Source organism: Branchiostoma floridae, chromosome 1, assembly GCF_000003815.2.
Source record: "Branchiostoma floridae strain S238N-H82 chromosome 1, Bfl_VNyyK, whole genome shotgun sequence".
Lineage (NCBI taxonomy): Eukaryota > Metazoa > Chordata > Leptocardii > Amphioxiformes > Branchiostomatidae > Branchiostoma > Branchiostoma floridae.
Genome location: NC_049979.1, coordinates 14801477 through 14815003, shown reverse-complemented (window position 1 = coordinate 14815003; position 13527 = coordinate 14801477). Strand labels below are relative to the sequence as shown.

Here is a 13527-nt window from a genome sequence, read left to right as displayed (position 1 = left end):
TTGAAGAGATTAAGAATTTAAGTCTGCATTCAGGAAAGCACTTATCAAATTATGCCATTATGATGGGATATTTTTTAGAAGTCTGTCAACATTCATTCGCCTTCTCATGTTGTCAACGCAGAGGGAAATTCAAAATGGCGCTAAAATGTCTAAGGTGAAGATGTGCGCTCTCCTGTAGAAGTTCTCCTGGCGGGGATACAACCGAAGCTGCTTATCCGTGAGGGATGGGAGATGTACAAGGCTTGGTACTGCACCCCAGAATACTGACTGCTGTCAGGAAAGGTAAGGTGGAGTAAATGCTGATACATCCTCACATGACACCATCTTCGGGATGATGGGCATAAAATTTGCCTGTAAGCTCCCGATCTTCACTCTTGCTGTTTGTACATTTCACTCTCCTATAATTTGTCTAACATGGTTTAGAACTCTTTCACTGATTTAGAACAGTTGTTGCTAGGGCAATTAAATGCATATATATGACTTGGTTATATATGTAACACGTTAGACTGGATGCAAATGAAGTGCTGCAACAGTCGCCGCGCCTAGGTTTTATGATAGTATAAGAAATGAAGTTAACAAGACTTTGAGTTGATAGTATAAGAGTGGCAGCTGTTTCCTGTTATGGTAACTGTAAGATGACTGATTGTGTCACAAAAAAGCTCACGTTAAATTTCAATAAAAATCATAGTTTGCTATGACCACTATTTTGCACGTTGTTTGGCCAACACGTAAAGACGATCTGGATACAGTGGCAGTTACATTTTGTAGTACATACTTAATTAATATCTGCGCTCCTTCAGCCAAGCTCCACAGGTATGCAGAGGTATTAAGGTTCTCCTCAGCTGACCTGGAGCGTCTGACTCACCTGTCGGCCAAGGATGTGGGACACCTGGTGAGGGAAGTGTCTGAAGCAGTCCGACAAAGGATCCATGCTGCTACAGGTAAGACACAGCAGGGCACACATGCATGGATGTGGGACACTGAGTAAAACAGTATCATTTAGTAGAGACTACTTTGGAGTCTAGGTAGGATGCAGATGTCACATGAAGTACACAGCTGTAGTACATGGTGTTAGATTAACGACTCACTGTCTTCTTCCAACCCCAGCATTACAGCTGTTGCTAGGTGACTGCCCAGCTGATCTGAAGGTCAGGTTCCTCAGCCTGGGCTGTCCAGTTTTGGATGAGTTCCTGCGAGGTGGCATCCCATGCCAGGGTCTGACAGAGATCTCAGGAGAGAGCAGTGCAGGGAAGACGCAGTTTGGGCTGCAGCTGTGTCTGACTGTGCAACTGCCAGAGGAATGGGGAGGGCTGGATGCAGGTTGGTAAAGATTTCTTTGTTTCTTGTTGGTATAGTGGTAGGAAGTGAAGAATTACTTCATACAGTAATGCCATAAAATATTACTAATTATGACTGATTTATCACACATATATTACTGTAACAGTAATGATATGGTATGTATGAGAATTCCCTAATTCAGTTTTCTTTATCATATGTGTACATAATTGTTGTGATTGTGTCTCTTTAATATGTTACTTTTATGTCTGTTTGATACTCAAGGTGCAGTGTACATCTGTACAGAGGATGCTTTCCCCAGCAAGAGGCTAGCCCAGATTGCTCAACAGTTTCCTGCAAGAGGCCTCGCCCCTTTGGAAGTCACCAAGAAAATCAGATTCTCTGACCAGATATTTGTTGAGCACACAGCAGACAAGGTGTCACAGGCCATAACATAATTTTCAGTTTGAACAGATCAAATTTTTGAATGTAGGGTCCATTAAGAATGGTTAAAATGTTTGACCTTTAAACATGCATCTTTGCACAATGAATAGTAGTAGTGCTAGAAGTAGTCGTTAACAGTATTTGATTACATTGATTATATTATAATGCATGTAATATCCAACTTTCTACGTCCAATAGGACCAACTGTCCAAATGTATCCAGTCCAGACTCCCTATCCTACTGGAGAGGGGAGTTGTAAAGCTTGTGGTGATAGACTCCATTGCTGCACTGTTTCGTGGTGAGTATGAGAGCCGGGAGACCACTAGGAGGGCAAAGGACCTGCAGTCGCTGGGTGCACAGCTGAGGACAGTCAGCCAGAAGTACAATGTGCCAGTGGTGTGTATTAACCAGGTACGTGCGTAGGCTGTGGATTTCAGCATTTTTCTTTTCAAATGGAAACTACTGTTTGGAATGTTGAATGTGTAACTCTTTGCTTTCACTAGAATAAAAAGAATTTGGAACTTGGCCACCAGCTGGCTTTGTAGCACTTGAAACCTTGGGTGAATTATGTTTATGACTCTTCATACCTCACTTTTGCAGGGTATGAGGGTAATATAGTAATGGCAACTTTGAAAAGTCCATGCTTGAGGAAATGAATTCTCATAATAGTTGATGTGAGCTTATCAACATGCTATACCTGAAACATAATATGTGTCCTCTGATTCTCTGAAGGTGTCAGCAGTTGTCGGTAAGAGAAGAGGAAATGGCAACATCTCAAGGTTGTGTATAGATTCTGTTTATCTCTAGATTCATCCATGTCCATATATTCCTAGATTCTATACAAATTGTAATTACGCTCTCCAGTCAATCCACTGGAGTACATTTTGCTCTGGGATTCCTTTAGGATTGGCTTTTTTCTTTGAAGGATATTAATATTGAAAGTTATGTGTAGACTCTACTTTTAAGAATTCAAATATTACAAATACATTATATGTACAAGATAAAGCTTTTTCAACAATGTTTTATTGCTACTTTTCAAGTTTCCAAGTACAGGAAGAATATTTTACTTGATTCAGTTTTGAATTGAACTAAAGTACATCTATCTTATCTGTTTTTGCCAGCTCCCAGAAAGTGATTCCAGCCCTGGGTCTGGTGTGGTCCAGTCTGGTGACCACACGGCTGATGGTATCCAGGACGGAGCACACCCTGCAGTGTGCTGACGGCAGCCCTGCCGTGGTACGGAGTCTGGAGGTCATGTTCTCCCCTCATCTCCCCAACACTACGTCATATTACATAGTGGATGCGCAGGGGGTCAAAGGGTTAAGATGACAGGGCTAGGATGATGATGACAGGGAAACGTAGGTCATGCAGCTTGGAAGTTGTGACATTTCTAACACTACATCATACTTCACAGTGGATGTACTGTGTGAAAATGTATGACAAACATATTTATGACAAACATCTACCTGTCAACATTGACATAAACTTGTATATATTATGATTATGTGTATGTATGTACTACTGGTATTTTACCTTATGCTGCTGAGTGAGCAACTTTCTGCAGTTCAACCAACATCTGACAGGTGACAGTTTTGAAATATGAAAATATAATTAACATGTACCTATGAGAGCTTGGACTTTCTGTGCTATACTGTGTACCTTAAGGCAAAGAAGCATTATATTGAAGAGCATACAAAAATAAATGTGGTTGATAACCAAATGATAGCTGTCCTGAGCTTCATTCGTCAGTCTATTTTGCTAACTAGAGCTCAAATGGGGATGAATACCATGCTACTACATGTATTTGTTTTGCAAAATTGATTTCAAACACAGAACATCCATCCCAAGACCATATGATTGACATGTCTACACCTGCCATCAATGGCATATTTCATTGTATTAGCATCAGCAGTGATACTGACTACTGCCGACTAATTTTTGTTGACCCCTTATCAGAAAGTGGCAGTTATGCAATTAGGATGCCAACAAAGACATACAAGTCTTTGCATTCTCAACTACTTTTGTCTTCCAACTATTTTCATGATGAGGTACATCATACATGTGTAGGTCTGATTTGAGATCATCCAATGAATGTCCATTTATGTCAAGTCAGGTAAGCTGGTATAGCCTTACTTCACTGCTGATGACCCAGCAATGGATAAATGTCAGGCTCAGCACTGGCAGCCCAGGACTAGTATGAGTGACAGCATTCCATGAACTCTGTGGTGATACCAACCACATCTCCTTGCCATGGCAACAGCACAAGTCCTTGCCATCTGACCTCCATTGTAGACAGGTGCAGACAAGTCTTTCATATCATACCATGGTCTTCAGAGGCATGGTCACTGGGATAGTAGTGGCTGGAAGGAGAGCGCAGCAGAATTTAGAAATCTCAACCACTATCGAACCTAACTACTGCTTGGAGAATAACAGTTGTCCAACATTTTGGCATTGTGTGGAGGTCAAATGACCATTTTGTAGGGGTAGATGCTAATCTTGCATGTCTGAATCTAATCCTTAACTTATCAGCACTTTGATGCCACCAAACATCAGTTGACATTTACACTGCCATGCAAAAGGACTGCTGTCCAATAGTCGTTTCCACTAGTCTTGCAAAGCAAAGGTAAACATGAAGAAATGTCGGTACCTGTTACATATTATTGGCTCCAGGTGCTGAATTATCATATTACAGAATTGAAAACGGCACATTTTTTGTCAGGTTTAATATGTCTTTTCTTTTTCATGGGTGATTTTTTTGCAATTCTCCCACTACATTTTCCCGCTTTAATCCCCCATGATCCTTTCTGTTGTCCCTGAATGCAACTAAATTGGCCTTTTTAATAATTTGATATTCCTCCTTCAGGTTTGCAGTTTGATGCAGAGGCTGATAAGGAATAAAGTCACCACTAGAAGATGCCTTACTTTCAGCAGGTGCAAGATTGCACTGTGCTATACTTATAATAAAAGTTACTTTCTTGAATCTTGGGCAAATCATCACAAATTTTCCTTGTCTTCCAGGATCCAAAAGCTGTGAGTTCATCAACAAGTTGAATATGATGCTATCGAAGACTATGAGCTTTGCCCTTCAGTGTAACACACAAGCATCAGACACCTGGTGACAGCTACTTATAATTACCTTTGCCAGAATGGCTAAGGTTATGTTTTCGGTTTGGTGGTGTGGTTCTCCCCGTTTGTGAGCAGCATAACTCGAGAGGACTTCGATGGATGCAGCTGATATTTGGTGGGTGGGTAGGGGTGTGGAAGACGAAGGTCGAGTTCGATAATGGGCCTCCTAGCGGCTTGCTAAGGTACTGCAGCAGGACCTGCATGCTTGATATCTCGCGTTCCGGACATGCTGCGGTCGTGACTTTTGAGCGTTAGGGAGCCCTTAAAGCAGGGAGTGATTGCTGCGAGTTTGGGCCCCCTAGTGGCTTTCATGGACGTGCGGGCGCCGGTTTAATTGCAAACTTTTGTCTGCGGACAGCATAACTCGAGAAGACTTCGACGGATGCAGCTGGTATTTGGTGGGTGGGTAGGGGTCTGGGAAACGAAGGGGGAGTTCGATAATGGGCCCCCTAGCGGCTTCCCTTGGTACTGCAGCGCAACTTCCGGGTGTGTTTTTCCATCTTCTGAACATGGTATGGCCACGAGTTTTGGGTGTTAGATAGCTGTTGTGCTCAGGAGTTAGTGACATAAGTTTGGGCCCCCTAGCGGCTAGTGTAGGGATAGCATTCTTGTCGAAAACTTCTGAAGCAGTACAACCCCACTCCACCTTAGCAGCTGTCACCACAGTTGAGGGGTTCCTGGTCCACGAATTGGACTGGCCTATGATCAGTCAGTACTGTGAGCAACCTGATATTTCAGAGGTGTAAAGGTCAGACCTTGCAAATGTGTTAGTTGACCCTTAGGCCATATGATCAACTTGGCAAGCCAAAATGATGGGCTTATGTACATAACAACGGTCTTAGTCTGTATTCTTCTCCTTCCTTTGAGTTTGAGAGGTAGGTACACTGTCATCTCTCTTTTCACTACATGGTCTCAATTTGAGCTGTCCTTGCAGTAGTCTTTTACGAGGGGCGTTCAATAAGTAATAACTCTGACTCATTTCCCACAGCAGGAGATTAATGAAACTTGGCACAGTTATTAGTCTTTCTCTTCATAGGAACCACCCAGAGTTATGTATTTCTCCCATCGTTTGATGCAGCTCTGGACACCGTTTTTGTAGGACACCCCAGGTTGGTCCTCCAACAGATGCCTCATCAATGGCAGAAGAGGGACGACCAGGTCTGGGAGCTGTTTCCACAGACTTCCGGCCATGTTTGAATTCAAGTTGCCAGCGTTTTACAAGGTCATATGATGGGGCATCATCACCATAAGTTTCTTTCATTTCATCAAAAGTCTCCTTTGGTGTGCGTCCTTTCAAATACAAAAACCGGATCACTGCGCGACACTCAACTGGCTCCATTTCACACCTGGTCCATTTCACACCTAACTCAGTTCAAACACCAGTAAATCAGAAACCACAATTAGTTCAGAGCTCTTTTTTGCAACATGAAAGTATAGAGATATAAATCATTACACATGCAAAATTTCATCTAGATCAGACAACTGGAAGTGGGTCAGAGTTATTACTTTTGAACACCCCTCGTAAAAGCCATTTTCAGTCTCAAAGCCTTCATGCATTCAAGTCTGTCTCCAAAGAGTCAGCTTGAACTATGTAGAACATGTATCTTACCTTTTATATCATATGGTTGTGAGATTTGGGGCAGAGCTAATTCAGAAGACAATTACCCAGCAGAAATTACACGGAGGTGATTTTGTGGAAAATCTTTTGGGTGTACATAGAGATACAAGGAACATGAGGTAGTAGAGCAGAGCTTGGGACATTGTTCCCAATTGACTTACATATATTTAATGTACAGTCAAGTTGTGGCTACACTTCAAACATTCGGACTTTTTAACACATCCCCTATTGTGAGTAGGCGTGTTATCACTCTGTCATCAAATTGAATATGAACTGATGAACAGCTGTAAGGAATTCAGGTTACAAGGCGTAAGGGAAATTTGAAACGATATCGGTTACTTTTTTCTATGGATGTCTGAATTCACAGTTAGACAATAAGTACATAATGTACATTGTTAAAAATGTGGTTGAAAGATATATATATCCAGACATGTTTTCATTGACTGTCTACAAAAAAGTAAAGAAGGGATTCTCCAGGGAATATTATATAAAATGTTCTAGATAAATATGTGGTATGGTGGGCTTTGTGCAAATTTAGAAGTAGTGCCTACCCCCTTGCAATTGTGACAGGGTGGTGGAAATGGTACTTGTTTCTCGATGCTTTAAGCTTGAGGGTGACTTCTGAACAGTTTCATACAACTAAAACGCACATTTGTGGAGTTATGGTTTTGGAGCTGAGGGGTTGCCGCACAAACCTGGACAATAGACTAAAACCACTGCGACAATTTTACCTTTGCCAGAATGGCTAAGGTTAGGTTTTGGATGTGTTTGTGTGTCTATGTGTGTGTTAACAGCATAACTCGAGAAGCCTGGGATGGATCCTGATGATATTTGGTAGGTGGGTAGGGATCGGGAAACGAAGGTCAAGTTTGATAATGGACCCCCTAGCGGCTTGCTAAGGTACTGCAGCAGAAACTCAACTTTGGACGAAATAACTCTACAACATGTTGACGGATCGTCATGATTTTTGGTATGTAGATAGAATGAGTGATGACTTACATAATGAGATACTAATTATGCACATCAACAGCTCATTTGCATAATTAATTAGGAAAATTTATAAATCCACAGCATTCCATGATAGGACTTTAAAACTTGTCACATATGTAGCTGGGAAGGAGAGAAATGGCTATAGATATCAATTATGCAAATGATGACCTCATTTGCATTATTAATGAGAAAATATGAACATGTTGACGGATCATCATGTTTTTTGGTATTTAGGTAGCGTAAGTGAAGACCTACATAATGAGATACCAATTATGCAAATCAACAGCTAATTTGCATAATCAATTAGGAAAAGTACAAAAACCCACTGCATTTCATTATAGTACTTTCATCAAAGTTGTCACATATGTAACTGAGAAAGAGGGAAGAGAGTAAGGGGTGTATTTTATTAAAGACTGAAAGAGAATAAGTCAAGAATGGATCAAAGGATCATCATGATTTTTGGTATGCTGATAGCTTAAGTAATACTTGATACAATTTGATATCGATTAATGGTAACTTGGGATCTAATTTGCATAATCAATGTTGAAATTTTATAAACCAACTCCAAGCATATGATTATAAAGAAAATGAAATGAGTAACGCATTTGTCTACAGACATCATTCTACATAACAAACCTTGTTATTTGGCAAAGGTATGTGTTCGTGGAACTCTAGTTGGTTATATTACACCTTGGGATCTAACTTCTAAGACTAGTTTGCCCTTGTGCCTCAAATTCTTCAATCAGTCCTAGTTGAAGTCAGTTGCCAAATCAGCATGGAGAATCTTCACCCTAGAAGTGACGTGAAAAGCTCTACAAAAAGTGTGGCTGATCTAATCGTGACATTTGTTTATGTTGCATACATTTCAATGAAAGCAGTCAAACACACCAACACCATTCCTCAGGTTCACTTGGTCAAAGGGAACCCTTTATTTGAGTCAGAAAATTGGATTACCAGAAAACCAAAAATGAAATGGTCTGTACATGTACAGTAGGTAAGGGGTGGGGGTGCACGTGCCTGTAATAACTACCTGGATTGCAGTGTGCATGGCTTAACGCCGCCTTTCAGAATTCTAGGGTTCCGACATTCTGAGCGATGCAACACAGGCTGCTAACATCAGAATATGTACATTTACACAATTCAAGACTGGTCTATGACACTTGTTTTACAAATATACATTATTATTGCCCATAAATAGATTTTGTACATAAATCGAGTCCAATTCTTGCAGTTTGAAATAGGCAACATGTTTTGTATACTGAATTCCAAAAATCCAACTACAGCTAAATAGAATTAAAAACAGTACAAACACAAGGTTCTAAGGCCATGTAAAGAATCTGAAGGCAATAAAAATGCATGGCTCCAGCATCGTGGCTAGCAAAAAAACAACAGGAACCACATCTACATTGTAATCAAAGCCTGGCATATACTCCCTACTAGTTAGTAACTACAGAGCGTGCTGACAGAACAGGAGAAGTAGTGACGATGGTTCCTTCCTAGTTGCACTGCCCTTCTGCAGGGCTCCCAGATATCTCATATATACATGCAGGCAATGGCGACCTTACAAGCATACCTTACAGCATGTGTGGATGGGAGCAAGAATCATTCTACTTTTGGCAAGTAGAGAAGAGGGCTCGTTGCACGGATATGGTACAGCTTGCACGCATGTCGAATGGGAAACAACCCTTCGACACGGGAGCTCGTTATACTAACGTCTATTGCAGACATTGTCAGATATGCAGATTCTCTGACACATCAGTTCTAATGTGGCTTATAGAAAATGTACAGATTATTCTTTTACCAATTTACAATCTGGTATGTTGGAACTAAGATTCCTATGGTCTGTAATCTGTAGCTTCTCATGACCAACAGTTTATCTTAGCCTAACACTCTAACAATCAACAGTGGGACTGCCATCTACTTGGCATGATTTGTTACTGCCCTGATTTACGGAGGTCAAAACTATGTTTTTTTCTGTTAAATATTTTCCTACATGCTCTGAAAATTACACTTAAAACACCAATTTTCATGACTACGACCTCCAGCGCCTGTTTCTCTAGTATAGTACGCTGGGTCGCATCACAGCAATTATCCTATCTCTCTCTCGCCACCTTGCTTTTTTAACCCTTTTCCTCCACCTGTTACATGCACTTACAGTTTCTTCCCTAGCTGACCTTAAAGCCTCCCTTCTGGCAGCTTTGTTTGGTACAGGTCACAACAAGGAGACATGATGGTGAGTGCTGCAGCATCCCTTCCCCTGCGGCACACAGCGCAACACTGAAGTCGGAAGCGTCTACACAGTAAAGGTCAACACTAGCAACGTCATTACAACTTCAGTTCGTTTGCTATTTTAGAAGCAATGTTCTTGAAGCCAATGGAGGTTCCAGAGATGCGCTTGAAGCGCACGCCGTTGAGTGAGAGCCGAGGGAGCTTGCAGACCTCCATCTCCCACTGCACAAGGTTGTCGTCCCTTGCGTCCCCATAGACGCAGAACAGGAGGTACTTCTCCCGCTGTTCGTAATCCACTTGGTTGGCATCCAAGACCTTGCGAATTTCCTTCATCATCTCGTTGGGGTCCATAGAACTCGTGGTCTTCATGCTCCACGTGAAGCGCAGCGACCGCGGCTTGTCCTTGTCTGTCTCTTCAGCAACCGACCTTTCACGGAAAGAAGGACTGATTTCGTCAGTGAGCTACATTCTTAGCATGCGGACCAACATGATGGTATATGTGGGTGTTAGGGTGTGTTTGTTAATGGGCTGTGTGGCGGGTTACACACATACATGCACGAGGATTTCCGTAGTTTACTAATTTCATCACAAATACAATCTGTTTTCTTTCCCATGCAGATTTATGCCAACAGGTGAATCAGAAATGCAAGAATAACTGAAAATGCTGTGCAACTCAAGGTCTCAGAATGTGTGTAAAATGTGATGTATATCATGTATAAGGTGATGTATGTCAATTATCTTCAATGTGTCATCCTTTGAAACAAATGTCTGTAAGGAGAGTAGGGGAGACTTTAAGCAAAAATTGGGGAAATCTGGATGGATTTTCAAAATTTCTCACATTGTATGTGAAAGAGTTGATCATTGGTCTTTAATAAGTTAATTACTTCACCTCAACCTCAAGAAGAACAAGCAACATATTTACAACACTATGGCATGATATGGAATGCAGTGTGAAGTGTAAAGGCGGGAGTCCATCGTCTGGAGAAGCCAACAAGGATCATTACACTTACTTTCTGCTAAACTTGGATGACAGCTTACTGAAGAAGGACGTGGAACTTCTACGAGACCCTGTTACGCTATTTGTGTCCATGGGGCCGCCTGGGGAGGCTGGCGGACCATTGTACGTGGCGTGGCGGCGCTCTCGTATGCTGGTCCCACCGTGGAACGTACTGCGGTTCACTGTGCCGCGGGGAAAGCGTGTTTGTGACGACGGGATGGTGGGAGAAGGTAGCTGATGAGGCCTTTTCCCTGGAGCCGTGCTGGTGGATGGGCAGAAGTAGTAGGTCAGTAAGGAAATTAGTGATGTTGAGCTCTCGTACACATGGACTGGAACAACACACACAGAAAACTGACTGCCAGTACAAGAGAAAATGGAAAGAGAGTAGTAATTTTGCTACAAATTGAATCATTTTGCGAGGGATGAATTTCAATATTCAAGCTTCTTTAGAAGCTTGTCTGGAATTGTGAGGCTAAGAAAAACAGGACCTGAGGGCTGAAAAACATCTGCTAAAAATATCTGGGCCACATTTCAAAGACTTTACAGACTTAGCCATTTGTTTGACTCTTTCAACTTTGCTTAAACAGGAGAAAAGTCATACATCTTTTCTGCAAACTGGAAGTGGAAGAATTTTGTGGGGTGGGGAGCTGAAAAAAATAAGGTCAGGACAGGTCATGAAATTTCCTTTCAGGTCTGGAACTAGAAGAAACCTGAAAAGGGCAAGAAAATTGCAAAAGTTGGTCAGAGTGGCAGATGTTAGATCGTTATTTTGAGTGCTACTGTGAGGGGTGTTTCAACATAAAAGTGTGCACTATGTGGCAGTTAGCAATCAATGGAACGTGGTAGCATCACACACTGCGTTTCACACAAGCTCTTGTGCATGTCAGCGCGGGATGATATGCTTGCGTTTGTTTGCTTGGCACTCTTTAACGAAGCATAACACAGCCGCTTGTTTCAAGCAAAACTGGTTAAGTCCGGCCTCACCTAGGCCTCAGTCCGGCCAGTGCGTCGTCGATGGGCGGTAGCCCCATAGCCGCAGGATGGCCTGATGTCGAGGCAGACTTCTGATGCCCCCGTGGTTTAGCCGGCTGAGGCACACTACTTATACTGTACGTCAGTCAGTCCACACACAAAATGCAGCAGCGAGGTGAACCAAGGCAAGCAGGAGGAAAGATGGAGAGCAAGAGACATGGTCAGCATGTCAGAACCACTTAAATGAGAAGACCCAGCAGAAAACAAAAACTACAAAGTGACGAAACTCTACAATTAAAATGCTACCATCCCCTGGATGCTAGATTTGAAAAAGTGCAGCAATTTTCATCTTATGCCACACAAACTTGATTTCATGGATGACATCAATGCAACCATAATTTTTTTCTTGCTCTCCCCATACAAATATGATGATGCTTGCACCCAAATTTGAAACTGTTTAAGATTAAACAGGGTGCTCTTTGTAAAACTATTTCGGAATGAGACAATTTGTTGTAAAATGTCCTTTGGCAACACAAAGGTCAAATCCATTATTGATAAATTGAACTTTAATTCATGCTAAGGTCAAATATATTTTGTCTCTTCAAGGTGGCATTCTCAAAATCAAGTTCCTGTGGTCCATCTTTAGCTACAAAGGAGAACTTGGTTCACAGAATATATTTCAACTTCTGCAACAATTGAACACACTCCTGATATTTTTTTGGCATCCAAGGGATCTTTATGATGGGAAAACAATGCAAAAACCGTGATTCAAACAAGGGTGTCCATCTAGTGTTAGGAGAGTTAAGGACAGCGGAAGTTAGTACTAAAGAAAAGGGTTGACCAGACAACCGCTTTTATACTGAGACAGGACAGCTGTGTGTGTGTGTATGGGTGTGTGTGATGTGGGCATACCTTTCTTTGTTTGGAGTTCCAGAGCCCGCTCTGTCGCCAGCATTGATCCCACCTCTCTCTCCATACACATAGGTGTTCCTCCTAGTCATGCTGGGTGGCAACACACTGTTGGGCTGTGAACGGAGTTTGCGATCAATTAGCATGATCAAATAAAATAGGAAAAAGTTCCTACCTGAACCGGGTTTATACCTTATGAACTACACACGAAATACTGGTCACTTAAAGAAATGGAAAGACATTTAAAGTTTGAAATTTTGAAGCCAAAATACCCTTAGAAATGAAAAATGGAAATAGAACATCTCAGAGAGGGCTTGATACATTGAAATTGGGGGTGATATGTATAATATAACTCTAAATAATTTATATGTCTAATTCACCAAACAATGGAATCAAGGCGTTGAAACTTTGAAAATGACTTTCCTGCTTTTGAGTGACCAAAAGACAGAAATAACACAAAAATAACAGACAAATAACCAGGAATAAGAAATAAAATGAAGACCGACACCCAAAGTCATCTGCCATAGAAACAAAACTGACGTTTCTGACTCTCTCAGAGTCCCTACTGGACAGCTTGTCTGTCAACTCTGCAGGTAACTTCCATCCCAACACCTTCCTCACAGCCTTCCAGGGGATACAGGGTGATACCAGGGGAACACAGGTGGGAGGGGGGGTATAAAGGTAAACATATTATCAAGAGGCTGTTAAAATTAAAAACATAGCCTGATATCCAGCCTTTTTCAGCTTTGGTCTGCTTCCTAACAGTTGCTACCCTAGCAACAATATAGCAGCTGTTGGGAAGTCGACATAAGCTGAACAAAGGTGGATACCTGGCTACGGAAAACAGGAAGTACAAGAACAGAAAGGCGAATCAAAATTAAAGACAGGGATGACAGACAAAACAACCACTTCTTTTCCTTTAAACCCCAAACTGTTAAGCCTACTTCTGAGAAACCTTGACACAGAG

General features: G+C 41.7%; 2 protein-coding genes across 16 annotated transcripts in view; one reads left to right on the top strand and one right to left on the bottom strand.

Moving 5' to 3' along the window:
* The first annotated feature begins 72 nt into the window (after positions 1-72).
* On the top strand, positions 73-3439 carry LOC118409498 (DNA repair protein XRCC3-like). The gene is made up of 7 exons (XM_035810563.1): positions 73-282; positions 801-941; positions 1108-1320; positions 1561-1712; positions 1918-2130; positions 2452-2498; positions 2841-3439. Exons 1-7 carry the CDS (start codon positions 225-227, stop codon positions 3046-3048), a joined length of 1032 nt encoding a protein of 343 aa, XP_035666456.1. The 5' UTR covers positions 73-224; the 3' UTR covers positions 3049-3439.
* Positions 3440-8344: 4905 nt separating this feature from the next.
* Positions 8345-13527, bottom strand: part of LOC118411561 (MAP/microtubule affinity-regulating kinase 3-like) — a 33066-nt gene continuing 27883 nt past the window's right edge. For 10 of the 15 annotated variants that reach the window (XM_035813971.1, XM_035813980.1, XM_035813989.1 and 7 more), the window contains 5 exons: positions 13101-13184; positions 12564-12676; positions 11664-11786; positions 10693-10941; positions 8345-10127 (listed from right to left, as the gene is read on the bottom strand). In XM_035813971.1, coding sequence (XP_035669864.1) covers positions 9779-10127; positions 10693-10941; positions 11664-11786; positions 12564-12676; positions 13101-13184 — 918 coding nt within the window. In that variant the 3' untranslated portion in view covers positions 8345-9778. The remainder of the gene's footprint in view (positions 10128-10692; positions 10942-11663; positions 11787-12563; positions 12677-13100; positions 13185-13527) is intronic. The other 5 variants (XM_035813948.1, XM_035814056.1, XM_035814037.1 and 2 more) reach the window with 4 other exon arrangements.